Raw genomic sequence first — 21,827 nt, 5'->3', positions numbered from 1 at the left:
ACCCATAGGGACCCTGTACAGGGTTTTCAAGGGTGTAAATCTTTACGGGAGTAGAAAGCCTCATCTTTCTCCCGCGGAGCAGCTGGTAGTTTCGAACTGCTGACCTTAAGGTTCACAGCCCAATTCGTAACCACTACGCTACCAGAGCTTTTGCTCATACATGGTGACCCTGTTTTCTTACAGAAGATCTATAGAGATTGAGGAGCCTCTTTCTTAGATATTTTTGGTCTGTAGCCCTCCTGTATCAGCGTGCAATCTTGAGTAAAACCATACTCAGTGAAGTTATCTGGCCATTGTAACTTCAGCATTCTGCACCACCAGATCCTTTACTCGAGTTACAGCAAGGCAGCAGTGTTGGAGTATGATCATTTTACTTTCGTATCTTCTCATTTAGAGCTGGGATGATTCGCTGTCATTATTTCCAGCTCATTTCTTTCTCTCTCTGGGTGTTTATCTTCAGTCAGTTTATGTTTATTAATAGAACTTTCTGGAAACCACATACTCGGGGATCTGCATCTAGTAAATGCATGATTCTGTCCCCCTGCTATTAATGAATATACAGGTGTTTGAAGATTATAACTGGGCAGAGGTAATGTCTCTTCTTTCAAAGCAAGAAGAACAGTTGTATAAAAAAGATGGATTAATTTTTAATGCCTGGGAAAAAGAAGGAACTGTGTAATTATTGAACAGTTGGGAGACACATTTTAGAACATTAAAGGCATATTCAAAATGCCCTTTTCAAGTGTCATTTCCTTGGCACATAATTAGAAGAGATTTAAACAAAACTGTGTTAATGAGGTTTCCCAACCACAAGTGCTACTTAAGTCTGTTAGAATGTTCAGGGGAACCTTTCCACGATGGCAGAGGACTGATAAGAGTGCGTGCGTGTGTACTGAAAAAATCCTACAAGTTCTTGCAGACAGAGATGGAATGTGTCTCATCACTGAAATTGCCCTGGTGGTCAAGAGTCTATCTTGGAGGGAGTTTTCACTTGGGCAGGTCTGGTAAGTGTGAGGGAAGGCAGATGGGTTGCCAAAGTACATGCTCTAAAAACTAGAGATCTCACAACAAAGTTATTAATTTAGCAACTGAAAAAAAAAAAATACATACTTGAATATGCATCAGAATTTAAAATGAAGCTAGAATAGGTACATCTAAGTGATCTTTCCACCACTCATCTGTCAGTTTGTCCTACTGTGGTGGTTTGTGTTGCTCTGATTCTGAAAGCTATGCCATGGGTATTTTAAATACCAGGATGGTCTCCCATGGCGAACAGATTTCAGCTAAGTTTCCAGACTAAGACAGACTAGGAAGAAGGAGAAATGGATTACTTCTGAATATTTTGTCACTGAAAACCTTATCACTGAAACATGAAGAACATCAGAATATTGTCAGATACAGTGCCGGAAGATGAGCCCCTCAAGTTGGAAGGCAATCAAAATGCAACTGGGGAAGAGCTGCCTCCTCAAAGTAGAGTTGACCGTGATGACGAGAATAGAGTAAAGCCTTCTAGACCTTCATGTGTTGATGGGACACAACTTAAAATGAGGAAAAACAGCTGTAAACATCCATTAATAATTGTAACAAGGAATGTACGAAATATGAATCTGGGAAAATTGGATGTTGTCAAAAATGAAATGAAACACATAAACATCAATATCCTGGGCATTGTTGTTGTTGTTAAATGCCTTTGAGTCAGTTCCAACTCATGGCGATCCTGTATAGGGTTTCCAAGGAGCGACTAGTGAATTTGAACCACCAACCTTGTGGTTCAAGCCAACCTTCCAGTCCAGTGCATTATCCCACAATGCCACACCAGGACTCCTAGGATTAGTAAGGTGAAATGGACTGGCGTTGGTCATTTTGAATCTGACAATCACGTGATTTACTCTGCTGGGAATGACAAATTAAGGAGGAATAGTGTCACCTTCATCATCAAAAAGAACATTTCAAGATCTAAAGGTACAGCACTGTCTATGATACGATACCTTCCGTACTCATCTAAGGAAGACAGAGTCCTGGTGTAGCACTGCAGATTAATGCGCTGGACTCCAAAGTCGGTTTCACTTGCTGCCTTTCTCCCTCTTCCACTTACCAGTAGACCAGTGTGATCACCAGCCAGCTTATATGCTTGTTTGTGTGTTCCCTTTGAGTTTCAGTCTTAGAGGGGAGTTTGTCCTGAAGGACTTGATTTCTTGCCTTGATGGCTTCCTGGTGAACAGCTTGCTTATTCTTATAGTAGCCAGTCATGCTGACATTTCTGCTTTGAGTTTTTCCTGATGATCTTTCTTTGAAGATGTACCTTCTGCCACTCTAGCTGTTCCAGGCTTGTTTGCTTGTCCTTCATAGTGGGAATGTCCCACTTCATAGGGTTCTGGATGGGGCTCAGGATTCCACCTAAGGTCCTTTACACTGCAAAGGCTCTGCAAGAGGCCTATTTCACTGGGCAAGTTCTAGAACCCCTTTTAGGTATTCCAATCAGTTATAGGCTGAAGATGTGCTTACAAGTTTTCTGTTACTAGGTTTCCCAACATTCCTCTCTATCCCACTCAAGTGTCTATTTTACAATAGTAGGCAAGGGAAACTAATATTCATAAGGCAGTCAAGGATTTTAGTATTATTTACCCTCTTCAAGCTATGCCTAGATTCGTGTGTCACTGAGCCCTGTTGTTCCAAGTTTGAGAATGCATCACTATTCTCTGTCCCACTTAGGACATGCAAACCTGTCTCAGTGTTCCCCTATCTATCTTGTTCTTCCACCTCCTCCCTCTTCTTGTATTACCCTCTCCAACACCTGAACTAACCCTCCACCCCCACCCCAACCCCACTGTTGTGGTTACTTTATATTCCATGAATTCTATTTTATTCTGTAATCTACCTGACCTTCCCACCACCTGGATCTTTGTTCCTCTGTGTTTATCTTCTTTCACATTGTAATTGTTTTAATCGTAGGCTGACCTCCCAGATCCTCTGTTCTTATAATTTTATTCTGTTATTGACTCTTTCAGTTGTCGATTGAGTTAAGGGTGATGCTGCCACGGACATCATTCTCTAGTTGTCTGTTCTTGTTGGTTCTCAGTCCACAGAACTTCCTTTAGGATGTTTTTCATAGCAGGGTTGGCTTTGGCAAACAAAATCCCTTAGCTTCTGTTTATCCTGGAGTGTTTTGATTACACCATCGGATTTGATTGAGAGCTTTGCAGGATAGAGGATTCTTGACTAGCCCTTTTTTCTTTCAGGGTTTTATATATGTCTCCCCATTGCCTTCTTGTCTGCATGGTTTCAGTTGAGAGATCTGAGTTTAATCTGATTTGCTTGCCTTTGTATGTTATACTTCTCTTTTCCTTAGCTGCTTTCAGGATTCTGTCCTTATCTTTAACTTTAGAGAGATGATTATTATATGTCTTTTAGGGTCTACCCTTTCTGGGATTCGTTGAGCTTCTTGAATGCTTACCTTTCTTCCAGAAACTCTCCAACTATCTCCTCTGTGGACTTGTGTGATTCTTCCTGTTCCGGAATGCCAATAATTCTTAAGTTATTCCTCTTCAAGTTGTCCAACACGAATCTTAGGCCTTCTTCAGATTTTTTTATCCTTTTTTGTGTTTGCTCTTGTATCTTAGTAATGTTGAGAGATTTATCTTCTAGCTCACTAGTTCTGGATTCTGTCTCTTTAGTTTTACTCCTTTGCTCTTTCAGTGTATTGTCCATTTCTGATATTCTATTATTTACCATTTGGACCTCTTTCTGTAGGTTTTTAATAGTTTCCAGTGCTGTATCTCTTTTATTTGATTGTTCCTGTAGTGCTTTCCTGACTTATTCCATATTTTTCTCAACTCTATTGTTTAGTGTTTTGATAACATTTTATAATCATTTTCCTGAATTCCTTCTCAGGCATTTCCAAAGCCTACCCTCCTTCCAGTATGGAATGTAGGTCTACTTCCAGCTCATTTGTCTCAGTCACTTTATCTCTTTTCTGGCCATGTGTTGATATGGTCATCTGCTTTTGTTTTTTGGGAATATTCAGGGGTTTTCTGTGACCTTAATACTTAGATGTGTGTGTTTTGGTATTTTTTATGCTTTCTGATTGCCTCCAGGTAGATGTGATCAGAAGATGGGCTTCCCTTTTCTCTCATCTTCCTGAGAAATTTCAAGATGCCACTGTTGGTCATTGTGATGTAACTCAGGATTTAATTTTCTGCCTATTTCCTTTTCAGTCTGCCTGTTCCGCTCCACAATCCCCGTTCAGGCCTTTTTTCTAATTATAAACAGTTCAGTGCCAGCTGTGGCCATTTGGTTTTAAGTGGGAACTGTCCCTTTAAATTTCGAGGAGATATGTGCGCATGCATAGTAGAACCTTCTTGGGGGGTGAGGGTGGGGTGTCCACTTGCTCAGTCACCAGAATGGAGGTTCATAGACAATGAGAGACCAATGAACAGATACCAAAAAAAAAAGAATGTCCACACCTTTATCTCCTTGGTTCTGTCAGGCGTCCGTGGCTGCTCTGATCCTTCCCCCGCTTGGTCTCCCCCAAGATGGTGGCTCCAGGAGCAGCTGAGCGTCTTGAGTTAGAAAGCAATGGATTTCTTGCTTCTGCTACAAACTCCCCTAGCTGTAAGTCTTCCAGCCTTTTAAATATTCCTGCTTGGTCTGGTATTCTGTGTTGTTGCTGACAGAGCTCCTCATTGCACTTCCACCCTCTCCACCATCTTGTTTGTTCTCTCAGGTTTATTCACATTTAAGGTAAAAGTCTTATATGTCTGCTGTGGGTTTCCTTTGCTGTGCAAGCCGAACTGTGTTCTAGCTGACTTTTTTCCATAGTAGGAAATCTGACTGAGAATTGAGTCCGGCAGCCTTTACTTTATGGTGACAGATGCTGAAATTCCAGAATGAGGGAGATTTTAATTTGTGGTGCCAACATCTGCACTAGTAAAGAATCATTAGCTTTTCAGTTTTTTGGGGTTTTTCCAAGTGTCTGCTAGTCCAATAAGTCTTCCCTCCACCCCTCCTTTTTTTTAAGTTTTGAGTTTTGTTTCTACCATTTGATCCCATTCTCCCCATACCATCTGTTGTGGCCCTGGTCAGAATGGCCAGTAGTTCTGTTTTCAGGAGAGATGACACCAGGCTTTGTGGACGCAACTGATCTTGTTGATGGATTTCTGTTTGAGTCTTTGTTTTCCTTCTTTCTCTTTTGCTCCAGATGAGTAAAGACTAATGGTTGTATCTTAGATGACTGTTCTCAAGCTTTTCAGACCCTCGGCACTACTTGCCAAGATAGTTATAGGACATAAACTTGATTGACTGTGTTATGCCAGTTGCCCAAGATTCCCACTAGACTATCATCTTTAGCCTTCAAACCCAATAAACCAGTTCTCTGAGAGGAATTTGGATATGTTTGGGAGGTGTCTGTGACTATGCCACCAATGTACTTTATTATGTGTGTGAAGCACTCATAAACATGAATATAGATATGCCTACTGATAACAGCTATATGAGGTCACTACAAAAAATTCATGGAAAAGTGTAATTAAAAGATAATGGAATTTTTCCATGAACTTTTTGAAGCTCCCTTGTATGTATGTGAGCATATATAAGGGTCTTTAAAAAGTTCATGGAAAAATTCCATTATCTTCTATTTTCCATGAATTTTTTGAAACCCCCTCATATACATGTATACTTTCTGAAGGCTTAATTTATTATCAAATTATCTTTCAATTCAATAGCGTCTGAGGAGGTATGCAAGCCTATTCAGGTCTCCAAGGCCAGCTGTCTGTCTAGTCTGCCCTCCTGCACAGGACAGGACAGAATTTTTACTCTCACACATGGTAATATGCTGATGGCCAGCTTATTGAAAGGCATCTTTCATGTATGGAAACTTGAGGTGTGAGAGCAGAAATTCTATGAAATTCCTTGTTCCTTTAAATTTTCAAATTTTTTTTTTCTTCAAAATTTGTTGTGAACTAAGTGATAGTTTACATGGGATAACGTCAGCTTTACACCATTGTTTCATTGCAATGATTATAATCTCCTCTGTGCAACATCATTCAACTGTGTTTGCTTCCATTCCCTTTGTTTTTCTTTTTTTTTTGGTGGTGGGTAGGGTGGGGTGGGTAGATGTACACAAAAACACTGGGAAATGCATAATAATTTAAGCAACCAAAGGGCACATTCTGCAAGCCTGTCTCCTGGACGCCAGCACTCAGTCCCTCTTTTTCCATGAGTTTAGAGTCCTTAGCTGCTCCCTCTCTCCATGCCCTCATCATCACTGCATCCATCTCTGGTGTCACTGCTTCTCTGGATAGGGTCTGCATTCCGCTTGTACTCTTCTCCCTTGATGGTCCTAGGGTCCTCTGTTTCTGGACTATAAGATTAACTGCTCCCCTGTTTTTGTTACAAAACTTCTACCTTTACAGTTGTGCCAGTCGCAATTAATTATGATAACAAATACTCATTATTGAATCATAAGAATCTCATCCCTCTCTCTTTTCGCCAGACCTTCTAGACAAGATGAAAACTGTTCAGTGGGGACTAATCTTCCCCTGCACACTCTTAAACTAAACTCCCTCTTGACAACTTGTAAGCCAGTCACTTCGTGCCTTTATCGTTGCGTCCCCTCATTTTAGGTAGCCAATGTCTAAGTTGCCTGTCTCAATCTATCCTGTATACAGAAGGGATAGGATTGATACTTAATGTGAAGACTCCTTCCCTCTCAGTTGGTATTTTGAGCTACTGTATCCATGAGTATAGGTCAAGTTCATCAAATTGTAGCACTTTACACTTGTTTCCTTTATCAAAATTGTTTTTGTTTGTTTGTTTGTTTTTGTCTTCCGCTAGTCGAGTTCTGATTATCAAGCCATCAAGCCTAGATCAAATGGGTACTATCTGCAAGTTTGGGTGTTCTTGTGCATCTCCCCTCACTTCATATCAGCTGGATGCTTCACTTTTAGTTCTTGCCCTCTGTGATTATGTGTTCCCTTTGAGTTTCAGTCTTGGAGGGGGGTTTGTCCTAAAGGGACTTGATTGTTTGTCTTAATGGCTTCCCAGTGAGCAACTTGCTTATTCTTGTAGTAGCCAGTCATACTGCCATTTTTGTTTTGGATTTTTCCTGCAGATCTTTCTTTGAAGATCTATCTTCTGTTGCTCTAGAAATTCCTAGTTTCTTAACACAAAATCCAATCCGTCTGGAACCTTCAGAAGTGTTTGTAGAATATACTGAATGAATAAATGAATATATCTGTGTATTAAATTTCTCTTTCAGATTGACGGAAAACATTTAGTTTTTGTTTTGTTTTTTCTATCTGAACACACATTTAAAATGTTGTTGGGTTCCGACCCATAATGACCCTGAATAGGGTATCCAAGGAGTGGTTGGTAAGCTTGAACCGCCAACCTTGCAGTTCAAACCAACTTTGCAGTCCAGTGCATTAACCCATAGCAGCACACCAGGACTGCATCACATTTAAAATTTCTTTCGTCTGGTAATCATTCATTTTCATATCCTTTCTTGAAATTAATTATATGAACAATGGTTAATCTTATTTTTAGGAATGGAGAGGAACTTTGTGTTTTGAATGTAATCAGCCATGTTATTGTATTCTACCTCATATTCTTAGTCATTTCTCTCTCTCTTTTTTTTAACTGATCCAAGTATGTAATATAATAAATAAAACATACATTTCTTTCTTGTCTTTCTTCATTATGTTATTTTATGTAGCTTCACTAACTGTCTGTGTGGGTTATTGTTGATAGGTGCTGTCAAGTTGGTTCTGACTCATAGTGGCCCTTTGTGCAACAAAAGGAAACATTGCTCAGTCCTGTGTCGTCCTTACAACTGTTGGCTATGTTTGAACCCATTGTTGCAGATATTGTGTCAATCCATTGAGCCCATTGTTGTAACCACTGTGTCAATCCATCTCATTGAGGGTCTTCCTCTTTTTTCTGACCCTCCACTTTACATAATGTGATGTCTTTTTACAGGGATTGGCCCCTCTTGATAACATGTACAAAGCACATGAGAGGATGTTTGTAGTTGGTGAAGTATCTGCATTATGATCCAGAATGCTCCAGGAATATATTTAAAAAATATTTTCCAAATGTGATTTATTCTGAAATTTCTGAAAGTGTGAGGATATTTGTGTAAGATGATTCTGAAATTGCTTGTAAATGAATTATGAATGAATTTGAGTTGAATGGTTTTTACTACATTTGGTTTTTGTGTGTGTTTCTCTTACTCACCATCTGGCTACTATTTAGAATTCTTTACTCAATGTAAAGAGCCTTTGTGTGGCACTGTAGGATAAGCAGTGGACTGGTAACTACAAAATTGACAGTTCAAATCCACCAGCCACTCTCAGAAAACCCCATACAAGGTCTCTGTGAGTTGGAACTGACTCGGCAGCACACAACAATAATATAAATTATGCCGGATTTACAATACTGAGACATTAGTTACTTTTAAAAATGGTTTTGATAGTAGAAATTTCCACTACCGCAGTTAATTAATTTATTTTTTTCTTGATTCATGGTGTTTCCTTGAGTAGCAATCTAAAATTTATAACATACATAAAGTAAAGCCATACCTGAATTATGTACTGATTTGGAAATTAAGAAATGTCCTATTTTGACTTTTGCAAAATAAAGAGTGTGGAACATTTTTTTTACAGATATACTGCCTTTTATATTATTTTTTGTTAAAAATAAAATAAAATTAGGGACTTGTTGTTATTTGATTCAGTCCTTCCCCTGTGCATACTTCAAGTATATTAACAAGAAACTGTAGTTTTGTGTGTGACTGTTTTTGACCCTGTGTTTAAAGGAAAGAGAATGTAATATTGGTACTTCCCAAAGGAAGGAATGAGAAGGATATGTTCTTGGCATTTTTGAGAGTGTTGAGCTCTGGAGTGATATAGTTATAAGGAAATGTTCTTGGCCTCTGACAGAAAGATTTCACAGGGCGAGCATTCGGGGGACTACACAGTGCTTTCCATGTGCCTTTTTCTCCTATTGCTGTGTGTGTATAAAGTTAAACACATGTATAAAGTCTCTGGCGTTTTGTATTGTATTACATTAAGAAATTTGTGAAGAAATTATTTTAAATGGAATTTCTTAGAAAACAAACTGTATATGTGTACTATGATTTGTAGAAGACTGTAGGAGTTCCATGAATATTTGAAAAATATGGTAATAGGAAATCAACATTGTTGGTATCATTTAAATCAGTGCTGTCCGATAGAACTTGTCTGACAGATGATGCTGTTTTGGAACTGTCCAATATGGTAGCCACGTATGACTGTTGAGCATTTGAAGTGAAGCTAAATACCTGAGGAAGTCAATATTTCAGTTCATTTAAATAGTTTAAATTTAGTTACCTGTGACTGATGACTACTGATTGGTTAGATTTAGACTATGTTTTCGTAAGCACAATATTCTGTCCATCTGTGCCTCTGTCTTTTAAATTATTCCCCCGAGGAAGAAATTCTAGCAAATATTAAATTTGATAATGAGTAAATAGCTTTTTTTTTTTTTTAACCACTCATTTGTCACTTTGTCATTCTTTGGTGGCTTCAGTGTTGGAAGCTATGCCACTGGTGTTTAAAGTGCTGGCAGAGTCACCACTGGAAGACATGTTTCACCGACTAAGAAAGACTAGGAAGAAGGTGAGGCAGATAACTGATGAAGACCTTATGGATAGCAGTAGAACATTGTCTGATACAGTGCCTGAAGATTAGCCTCTCATGTTGGAAGACACTAAAAATACCACTGGGGAAGAACTGCTTCCTCCAAGTAGAGTTAACTCTAATGATGTGGATGGAGCAAAGTTTTCAGGACCTTCATTTACTGATGGGGCACAACTCAAAATGAGAAGAAATACTTGCAAACATCCACTAATAATCGGAACATGGAATGTACGAAGTATGAATCTAGGAAAATTGCGTTATCAAAAATGAAATGGAATGCATAAAGGTTGATATCCTAGTCTGGCCATTTGGAATGGGTTTACTATTCCTAAATCGACAAATTGAGGAGGAATGGTGTCACATTTATTGTCGAAAACAGCATTTCAAGATCTATTTAGAATCACAGTTTTGTCTGTGATAGGATAATATCCATATATACCTATAAGGAGGGTTGGAGTCTGGTGTGGCACAGTGGGTGAATGCTCCAGACTGCAAAGCTGCTTGAATTGCAAGGTTGTCAGTGCAAGGTCACCAGCGGTACCTCAGAAACCCTATACAGGTTCGCTATGGGTCGGAAGTGACTTGATGGCACTTAACAACAAAAACAACATGAGGAAGTTAATACTACTGTTTCAAATTTTCTCACCAACCACTAAAACCAAGTATGAAATTAAAGAATTCTACCAATGTCTTCAGTCTGAAATTGATCAACATGCAATCAAGATTCATTGATAATTACTGGTGATTGGAAAGCAAAAGTTGGAAACCAAAAAGGAAGGATCAGTAGTTGGAAATTATGGCCTTGGATACAGAAATGATGCTGGAAGTCCCATGATAGAATTTTGTACTATCAATGACTTATTGCATTGCAAATACCTTTTTTTTAACACTACAAATGGTTACTATGCACATGGACCTCATCAAATAGAATACAGAGGAATCAGATGGAATACAAATTCCTATATGTAGGAAGAGATGATGGAGACGTTCAATATCATCAGCTAAACCAAGGCCAGGGAGTGATTGTGGAAAAGACCATTAATTGCTTATTTGCAAATTTAGGCTGAAGCTGAAGAAAATGAAAACAAGTCTACTAGAGTCAAAATATGACCTGAATTTAGAGACCATCTCATGAGCAGATTCCATGCTTTAGAAACCAATGGCTGAAAACCAGAAGAGTTGTGGATGACATCAAGAACACCATATATGAAGAAAACACAAGAAAGGAAAGAGTGAAAAGTCCAAAACAGGGGAAACAAGAGACTCAGAAACTTGCTCTTGAATGTAGAGAAGTTAAAGTGATGGGAAGAAATGGGGATGTGAAAAGACCTGTAGTTAGAAAACCAAAAGGGAAGAATACGCGGAGCATTTCTTCAACTGAAAGAACAAAAAAATATTCAAGCCTTGACTTGGAATATTGAAGTATTCCATGAGGAAAGTATGGAAAGTTGCAGGAAACATCAAAAGAAAATGGAAGGAATACACAGAGTCATTGTACCAAAAAGAACTAGTTGATGTTTAACCATTTCTGGAGTTGCATATGATCAAAAGCTGATGGTATAGAAGAAGTCCAAGCTGCACTGAAGGCATTGATGAAAAAGAAGACTCCAGGAATTGATGGAATTCAAACTGAACATTTTTAACAAACTGATACAACATTGATACATTTGTGGAAAACGATGGTGAAAAAGCTCCATGTCATCCAAAACAAAGCCAGGGGCAGACTGTGGAACAATTGCTCATATGCAATTTCAGACTAAAGCTTAAGAAAATGTAACAAGTCCACAGGAGCCAAAATATGACCTTGAACATATCCCACCTGGATTTAGAGATCAGCCGAAGAACAGATTTGATGCATTAGATACTAAAGACCCAAGACCAGAAGAGTTGTATGATGATATCAGGAACATCATACAAAAACTCCAAAATAAAAATGGCAGTATGATTGGCTACTATAAGAACAAGCAAGTTGTTTGCTGAGGAGCCATCAAGGCAAGCAATCAAGTCCCTTTAGGATAAACCCCCCTCCAAGACTGAAACTCAAAGGAAACAAATGAGTAGGCATGCAAACTTGCCTTTGGTCTACTGGTAAGTGGAACTGGGGAAAGGTAGCAATTAAAAAATGGGATGAATTCAACCACATTCCATAGACTACCATTGACCTGGATATGGAAGAGAGAAGAGTAGGTGCTGGTTGGTCCAAAGTGTGGTGTGAGATCTGGGGACTCCTGAGGCCATAGACAAGGACATAACCACGGAGGGTTAGAGCTGGAAGTGAGGAGAGATGCCCAAGAACACCCAAACTTGCAGATATAGTATACATTTCACCTAGCCTCAATAGCTTGCTAATCAGAACTCGTCTAGAGGAAGATATATATATTTTTTTTTATAAAAGAAACAAGTGTAAAGTGCTACAATTTGATGAACTTTACCTATATTCATTGATGTAGTAGCTCAAAATACCAACAGAAAGTGAAGGCGTCTTCACATCAAGTATCAATTCTGTCCCCTCTATATACAGGGTAGATAGGGACGGGCAACTTAGACATTGGCTACCTAAAATGAGGGGGTGATAAAGGCATGAAATGACTGGCTTACAAGATTTCAAGAGGGAATTTAGTATAAGAGTGTGTGGGGAAGGTAGATGAATAGTTTTCATCTTGTCTAGATGGGTCTGTTGAAAAGAGAAGGGGATAGGATTCTTATGATTTGATAGTGAGTAATTGTTATCATGACTAATCGCAACTGTCACAACTGTAAAAGCAGAAGTTTTGTAACAAAAATGGGGGAGTAGTTAATCTTACAGTCCAGAAACAGAGGACCATAGGACCATCAAGGGAGAAGAGCACAAGTGGAATGCGGGACCTTATTCAGAGAAGCAGGACACCAGAGATGAGGACATAGAGAGAGGGAGCAGCTGAGAGCTCTAGACTCATGGAAAGAGAAGGACTGTATGCTGGCCATCACGAGGCAGGCTTGCAGAATGTGCCCAATTATTATGTATTCCTGAGTCATTTTTTGTACACCCCCCAAAAAACCAACAACAATAACAAAACAAAACTCAAAGGGAATGGGAGCAAATATTGTTGAATGATGATGCACAGAGAAGATTGTAATCATTGCATTGAAATGATGGTGTAAAGCTGATGTTCTCCCATGTAAACTAGCACACAGTTCACAGTAAAAATTAAAAAAAAAAAAACCATCATACAGGAAGAAAGCAAAAGGTCATTAAGAAGGTAAGAAAGAAGGAAAAGACCAAAATAGATGTCAGAAGAGACTCTGAAACTTGCTGTCCAGTGTAGAGATGCTAGAAAACTAAAAGGGAACAGTGTGCTCAGCATACCTCAAGTTGTGGGAACTAAACAATTCAAGTCTCAACTTTCAATATTGAAGGATTGTATGGGAAAAATGTTGACTGATGCAGAAAGCATTAAAAGAAAATAGAAGAGTCACTGTATCAGAAAGAGATGGTTGATGTTCAACCATTTGAAGAAGTAGCATATGATCAAGAGCCAGTGATAATGAAGAAGGAAGTCCAAGGTGCATTGAAAGTACTGGCAAAGAACAAGGCTCCAGGAATTGATGGAATACAAATTGAGATTTTTTCAACAGACTGTTGTAGCACTGGAGGCACTCACACATCTATGCCAGGAAATTTGGAAGACAACTACCTGTCCAACTAACTGGAAAAGATCCATATTTGTGCCCATTCTAAAGAGAGGTGACCTACTAGAGTGCATAAATCATTGGACAATATCATTAATTTTGCATACAAGTAAAATTGTTCTAAAGATAATTTTAAAATGCCTGCAACCATACATTGACAGAGAACTTCCAGAGGTTGAAGCCAGATTGAGCCAGAAAGCATGGAGTGAGGGTATCATTGCTGAAGCAGTTCTTGGCTAAAAGCAGAGAATACCAGAAAGATGTTTACCTGTGCTTTAGTGACTACGCAAAGGCTTTTGACTGTGTCAATGATGACAAGCTATGGATAGCATTGTGGAGAATGAGTATTCTGGAACACTTAATTGTGTTTATGAGGAACCTGCACATAGACCAAGAACCAGTTCTAACAGAACAAGGGAACTCTGAATGGTTTAAAGTTAGGAAAGGTGTGAGCCAGGTTTATATTCTTTCACCATAGTTATTTAATCTGTATGCCAAGCACATAATCTGAGAAGCTGGACTGTATGAAGGAAACCATGGAATCAGGATTTGAGGAAGACTCATTAACAACATGTGATTTTCAGATAACATGACTTTACTTGCTGAAAGTGATGCAGACTTAAATACTGCTGAAGATCCAAGACCAGCCTTCAGTAGAGGTTGCAGTTCAATGTAAAGAAAACAAAAGTCCTCACCGCTGGACCAATAAATAACATACATATAAATGGGGAAATGATTGAAATTGTCAGAGATTTAATTTTGCTTGTATCAACCATCCACACTCATGGAAGCAACAGTCAAGAAATCTAGTGATGTATTGCATTGAGCAAATCTGCTGTGCAAAACCTCTTTAAAGTGTTAGAGAGCAAAGCTGTCAGTTTGAGGACTAAGGTGCACCTGACCCAAGCCATGGTATTTTAAATAACCTCACATACATGTGAAAGTTGGATAGTGAATAAGGAAGACTGTAGAAGAATTGACACATTTGAATTATGGTGTTGGAGGAGAATATTAAAAGCATCATGGACTTCAAAAAACAAACAAACAAACAAACACATCTGTGTTGCAAGTACTGCCAGAATGTTCCCTGGAAGTTAGGACGGCCAGACTTCATCTCTCGTACTTCGGACATATTGTCAGAAGGGAGCAATCCCTGGAGAAGGATACCATAGTTGGAAAAATGGATGGTCGGAGAAAACGAGGAAGTCCCCCAATGAGATGGATTGGCACAGTGGCAGCAGTGATGGGCTCAAATGTAGCAGTGATTGTGAAGTTGGCACAGGACCAGGCAGTGTTTTGTTCTGTTGTATATAGGGAAGCAATTTCCTGGTACCTAACAATAACAGCAGCAGCATATGCATGTGAAAGTTGGATAATGAATAAGGAAGACTAAAAGTACCGATGCACTTGAATTGTGGTGTTTGCAAAGAATATTGAAAGTACCATGGGATGCCAGAAAAGGAAACAAGTCTGTCTTGGAAGAAGTGTAATCAGAATGCCCCTTAGAAGGAAGATTTCATGTCACACACTTTAGACATGTTTTCAGGCAGTCACTGGAGAAGAGTGATCATGCTTGGTAGAGTCAGCAAAAAGTCAGTTGACCTCCCCCAGGAGATGGATTTATAAATTGACTGCAAAAATGGCCTCAAACATACAATAGTGAAGAAGGAGTAGGACCTGGCCGTGTGTCTTTGTTTCAGAGGTGACTTGATAGTATCTCACCACAACAGCAATAGAAATAGCTTTCTTATAAGGACCCCAGGAGGCAGAGTGGTCAAGTACTCAATCGCTAACGGAAACGTCTGTGGTTCCAACCCACCAGCGGACAAACGGTGTGGCAGTCTGTTTCCTTAAAGGTGACAGCCCTGTAAACCTTATGGCCAGATGGTCTCTCTGAGGTAGAAGTGACTTAATGGCAGCAGGTTTGACTTATCAAATACTCACTGTCTTACTCAAAACATACTGCTTTAAAGATGGTTTGTTTATTTGGATGTTTCATACTTTCAATTTTAATAAATGTATTAGCCATCATCTGTTTTAAATTCAAAACTGGGTAAATCACTTCAGTAAGTCCAATTATGTGGTAGAGTCTCAATTTATTCTTGGAATGAACCCATATTTCTTATCCGATAGCAACATTGGGAAATGTCATTGTTTTATATTCATATTTAGACAGGATGAAAATTTAAGATATCTGCTTCAGGTCATTTTTGGATTAATTGTAAAATTTTGAAAAATTTTAAGGTCATAAACATGACCTTAAATTGGGGAAAAAAATTGTGTAGAGTGTTGATTTAAGTTTCCTACCTACTTGGTATTTAGTTGTGGCACTGTAGCATGAGCACAGGGCTGGTATCCACAAAACTGGTGATTCAAACCCACCAGCTACTCATCGGAAGCCCTATACAGGGTCTCTGTGAGTTGGAACCAACTCAATGCATTTAAGAACAGTAATACAACTACAACTTATTTGAAAGATCATTTTTGGCTCTCAGTTGTATTATTCTTGTAAGAAAGTATCGCAGAGAAAGTTGTTTAGCTTTATATAATGTTTAAAGTACTTGTACCATTCAATTGATTAAAAGGTTGTTGAGTGCTCACTGAGTGCAAGGTACTGTCTGAGCACACGGGGGACACCGTAGTGAATGAAGCACAGAAATTCTGGTTTCTTAGGACGGATATTCTAGTGCAGGGAGATACAAATAGGAAAAATGTGTCATTTGTTAGAAGGGGATCTATGCTTTGGAGAAAAATGAAGCAGTAAAGGGGAATGGCATGTGGGTGTTTATCTTAATAGACTGTTCAGGGAAGGCCTCACTGACAAAATGACTTTTAACAGAGCTGAAGAAGGTAAAAGAATGAGTGAGCCATTATAGTTCTTTGGAGAATAGCATTCCAGGCAAAGAGTATAAAGGTGCAGAGCTGAATGTGTCTCTGGAGTGTTGTGTTATCAAGAAAGCAGAAGATTTGAAGCTGAGTATATGTGGGTGAGAGTAGTAGGTTATGAGGGTGAGATGGCTTATGATGAAGGACTTTGGATGAGAAACCATTGAAAAGTTTTGAGTGGAGGAGTAATAGCATGGCTAAAGTTGTATCTTACAGATTCTTAGTAGTTTGAAATCAACAATGTGCTCTGATTAAGTCTCTCAATTCTGGTTGGGCAAGAAACAGCCTTCTCACATGTTTTCATCATGTATGTAGGCCTATTCTGTTTTTTTCTTTCTCCTGTATCTATTTTCTGTAATTTTAATTAATTGAAACGAATATACAACATACTAGAAAGGTATTATGTATTATAGAGTTTTTATAATTTTCTTTTTCCTTGCTTTTTGGTGCTTATTTACCAAGATTATTTAAATTGGTAGTTGTACATTTTTGATACCTGAGTATCATTCCATTTATTGTTTTATATATGTATTTTTATATGTTTATATATATTTATTTGTGTCATATATATGAAACTTGAGTTTTGCTTTAAAAAATTTTGTTTCATACCGTTATATGAACTATAATATCTCTATATTAGTAACAGGATTTTATAACACATAATAGTATTAAGGCTTTTTATAGCACTAAATTTCTATAGCAGCTTGTAAAATTAATATAGATCACTAAATTACATAAGAACATACAGCAGTTACATGAAGTAGAGCCAGCCACTGAATTCTGTGCTCATTTAAAAATTGAGAAAGGATCTGTTGTAACATCTTACTTTTGCAGAAAAGCGAGTAGGGATCTTTTTTTTTTTTTTTTTTTGCAGACATGCTTTTCTTTCCTATTATTTTGCTGTAAAAAGCAATAGAATTAGAGACTAATCTCATTTAAAACAACTAAGCTTTATTCATCAAAGAATGTTTTTTGTCTCTTTATAACTATAGAATAACAAATTTTAATTTTGTTCTACATGTTTTGTTCTTTTTCAGGGAAATACATGCAAATGATGAACATTCTTAAGCCAATTGCCTTCGATGTTATCCATTTCATGTCACAACTATTTGATTATTACTTGTATGCAATATACACATTTTTTGGTCGGAATGATTCAGTAAGTGAAACCTTTGGAGGGAAAGTCTATTGCTTTTAACATATGTTTATTTTTAAAATGTACGTGTAATGTTTTATAAAATATATAAATAACACACAAATACCACAATTTTGAGAACTATCTTTCATGTATGAAATTATTGCCATCAGCTTTTTGTCTGCCTAATTTCCTTACTTATATGTTCATTTTAAGCTTTGATATGGTAAACATATTGTGTGCTATTCAAATTTTTGGCAGAAAAAGTCAACATCTGTTTCTAACCTTGACATATTTTGGCATTAAAAACTGTGCAGGTTGTCTTATTAAAATCTGGCCCTATGCAAAATTATTGCACAGCAAATGAGACATTATGAATAATGATTAACAACCTCACTATTCCTATTGCTAGGTGCTGTCAAGTTGGTACTAACTCACAGTGAGCCTGTCTACAACAGAAAGAAACACTGCCTGGTCCTACATGTACATCCTGACAATTGTCGCTTGAGCCCATGTTGCAGCTACTGTGTCAGTCTCTCTCATTGGGAATCTTCCTCTTTTACACTGACCTACTTTACCAAGCATGATGTCCTTCCCCAGGGACTGCACCTTCTGATTACATGTCCAACGTACATGAGATGAAGTCTCACCATCCTTGCTTCTGCAGAGAATTCTGGCAGTAGTTCTTCCAAGATAAATGTGTTCATTCTTCTGGCAGTCCATGGTATATTCAGTATTCTTCATCAGCACCATAATTGAAAGGCAGCAATTCTTCTTCCCACTTCTTTATTCATTGTACAGTTTTCACATGCATATGAGGCGATACCATGGCTGAAGTCAGGTATACTACAGTCTTCAAAGTAATGTCTTTACTTTAAAACACTTTAAAGAGGTCTTTTGCAACAAATTTGCCCAATGTAATGAATGCATCATTTGATTTCTTGTCTGCTGCTTCCATTTACCACTGATTGTGAACCTAAGTAAAATGAAATCATTGACAGTTTCATTATTTTCTGTTTGTTATGATGCTGCTTTTTGGTATGATTTTGAGGATTTTTGCTTTCTTTATGCTGAGGAGTGATCCATTTAAAGACTGTAGTCTTTGAGCTTTATCAGTAAGTACTTCAAATCTTCTTAGCTTTCAGCAAGCAAGATTGTGCCATCTGCATATCACAGCTTGTTAATGAGTTTTAACAATAACAGTGCCATGGTCTTCTTCATTTTGTCCAACTTGTTGGATAATTTGCTCAGCATGCATATTGAAGTATGGTGAGAGGATATAACCCTGGTGCATACCTTTCCAGATTTTAAACCATTTAGTATCCCCATGTTCTGTTTGAATGATTGCTTTTTCATCTATGTACAAGTTCCTCATTAGCACAATTAAGCATTCTGGAATTCCCAATCTTTGCTATTTTTTCCATAATTTTTATGATCCCCATGGTCTTTGCATAGTCTTTGCATTGTCAATAGAACACAAATAAAAATCATTTTGATATTCTCTGCTTTCAACCAAGATTCTTGTGACCTTAGCATGTCCCATGTTCCCTTGCCTCTGTTGAACTGGCTTGAATTTCTAGCACCTCCCTGTCAATACACTGGTGAAACGGTTTTTGAATTATCTCCAGCAAAATTTTACATAAGCATGACACTAATGATATGGTTCCATAATTTCCACATTCTTTTGGATTTCCTTTCTTAGTTGGCAGGTAGCTGTTTTCCAAATTTCTTGGCTTCCAGTACTGCATCAATTTGTTGAAACATCTTAGTTATATTCCATCAATTTCTGGAGTCTTGTTTTTTGCCATTGCCTTCAGTATAGCTCGTACTTCTTTCTTCATAATTATCGTTTACTTATTGAACATCAAACAATTCTTTTTAGTACAGTGACTGTATTCCTTCCATCTTCCTTTGATACTTATTACATGATTCAGTATTTTGCCCATAGAATCCTTCAATATTGCAATTCCAGGCTTAAATTTTTTCTTCAGTTCTTCTAGCTTGAGAAATACTGAGTGTGTTCTTCCACTTTGGTTTTCTAACTCCAGTCTTTGCACATTTCCTTAAAACATTTTATTTTGTCTTCTCGAGCTGCCCTTTGAAATCTTCTGTTCAGTTCTTTGTACTTCATCAGTTCTTCCATTCACTTTAGCTATTCTATATTCAATAGTGAATTTCTGAGTCTTTTCTGACATCCATTTTGGTCTTTTCTGTCTTTTTATGACCTTTTTGTTTCTTTATGTATGATCTTCATGATGTCATTCCTGAACTCTTCTGGTCTACAGTCATTAGATGCATTAGTCATTTAATGCATCAAATCTGTTCTTGAGATGGTGTCTAAATTCAGGTAGGATGTATTCAGGATTATATTTTGGTTCTTGTGGATGTGTTTTAATTTTCTTTAGTCATTAGAGGTCTGTTCTTGATGTGGTCTTTAAGTTTAGGTGGGCTATGCTCAAGATTATATATTGGCTCTTGTGGATGTGTTTTAATTTTCATCAACTTCAACTTGAACTTGCATATGAGCAATTGATGGTTTGTTCTGCAGTTGGCCTCTGGCCTTGTTCTGACTAATGGTATTGAGCTTCTCTATCATCTTTCTCAACAGATGTTGTCAGTTTGATTCCTTTGTATCTCATCTGGCATATAGAATCACATGTGGAGTCACAGTTTATGTTGTTGCAAAAACAAGTTTTTTTGTTTTTGTTTTTAAATAGTGTCTTCTGATACTATACCAGACAGTGTTTTTGTTGCTATTCCTAAGATTTACACTGACCAGTTTTTAAATAAGTATATCATCAAGTCCTTTGTCTTAGTTTGTCTTACATGGAACCTCTCTTGAAACCTGTCTACCATGGGTGACTTTGGTGTTTGAAAATCAGTGGCATAGCTTTCTTCATCACAGCAATATACAAACCACCACAGTACTACAAATTGGCATTTATTTCACGGGAGATAAATTCTCCTAACAACCTTTGCAATCACTGATACATTCAGAGGCTAACCCAGTGTTTATTATTAATGATGCAGTATCTTTAAACTGGTTCATTTTTTTGGCACCAATTATATGTTTCCTGTGCTTCCTGTTTGTGTTTCCAAATCATTACTAAGTTTATTTTTCCTACTTCTAATGGAGAACATCACAATTTTAGGCAGGTTGTTGTTTGTTGTTATGTGCCTTGGAGTCAGTTCCGACTCATAGCGACCCTGTACAGGGTTTCCAAGGCTGTAAATCCTTATGGGAGCAAAAAGCCTCATCTTTCTCGTGCAGAACAGCTGGTAGTTTCGAACTGCTGACCCTGAGGTTAGCAACCCAATTTGTAACCACTATGCTATCAGAGCTCCTTAGTCAGGTAGTTGATATTTATTGGTATCAGTGAACGGCTGAAGGAGGAGGTGAGACTTGCGTTAGACTGTAATGAACTAGTGTGGGTTTAGCTGGAAAGAGAAGAAAGAGTGATATTTGATTAGATACTTTATTAGGTAATTAGGTACTGATATTTGGAAATTATTATGTGATGCAACTAGATGTGTGGCAGTTCTATATGTAAAAGCATACTGCTATGAATGCAGCATAATAATATCTAACTCTTATTGTTAAGTGTGCATTTCATTGTATAGTCACATTTGTCATGAGGATAATCATAGCTTTGTTGAAATTACAAGTATATTAAAGACATAATCCTTTATTATAAAATTTGAATTTCCTATGCTCTTAATTCTGCAAAATGTTCCTTAGAAAGAACATTAAATTTAAGCAGAGACCATTCAGTATATACAGCTGCAGTGTTTATTTTATAAAATATGTGCTAAAGAATTGCCCTGAGTTTGGATACTCAATAAATATTAATGAAGAAAGGCATTCTAGTGTTTTAACTGATTGTCAGGATCCTATCTTTATTTAAGTTTTACTCTGTCTTCTGGGAAATGGTCAATATTTGCGCTGCCCATTATGGTAGTCTCTACTCAAATGTGGTTGTTCAACTCTTGAAATGCGACTGAGGAACTGAATTTTTAATTGCATGTAATTTTGGTTAATTTACCTTTAATTATAAAATAGACACATGTGGGCAGTGACTCTCATATTGGATAGAATACTTCTGTACTGTTGTTGTTAGATGCCATCGAGCTGGTGCCGACTCATGGTGACTCTGTACACAACAGAATGAAACACTGCCCGGTCCTGGGCCAACCTCATAACTGTTGCCATGCTTGAGTCCATTGATGTTGCCATTTTGCCAGTCCAAATCACTGAGGGTCTTCCTCTTTTTCTCTGATGCTCCACTTTACCAAACATGATATCCTTCTTCAGTGATTGGTCCCTCCTGACAGTATGTTCGAAGTATGAGACACAAAGTTTGGCCATCCTGGCCTCCAAGGAGCACTCTGTACTTCTTCCAACACAGATCTGTTGGTTCTTTTGGTAACTCATGGTACTTTCAATATTTTCCTCCGACATCATA

At 37.8% G+C, this 21,827-nt stretch overlaps 1 protein-coding gene across 1 annotated transcript in view; it reads left to right on the top strand.

Moving 5' to 3' along the window:
* The window catches only part of CCDC132 (coiled-coil domain containing 132), a 145,947-nt gene that overhangs the window by 91,279 nt on the left and 32,841 nt on the right, over positions 1–21,827 (top strand). The window contains exon 21 of the mRNA XM_006834292.1: positions 17,267–17,388. Coding sequence (XP_006834355.1) covers positions 17,267–17,388 — 122 coding nt within the window. The remainder of the gene's footprint in view (positions 1–17,266; positions 17,389–21,827) is intronic.

The sequence above is a fragment of the Chrysochloris asiatica genome, unplaced genomic scaffold, assembly GCF_000296735.1.
Source record: "Chrysochloris asiatica unplaced genomic scaffold, ChrAsi1.0 scaffold00010, whole genome shotgun sequence".
Classification (NCBI taxonomy): domain Eukaryota; kingdom Metazoa; phylum Chordata; class Mammalia; order Afrosoricida; family Chrysochloridae; genus Chrysochloris; species Chrysochloris asiatica.
Note: the sequence above shows the minus strand (reverse complement) of the source record. Positions and strands in the feature narration are given on the sequence as shown.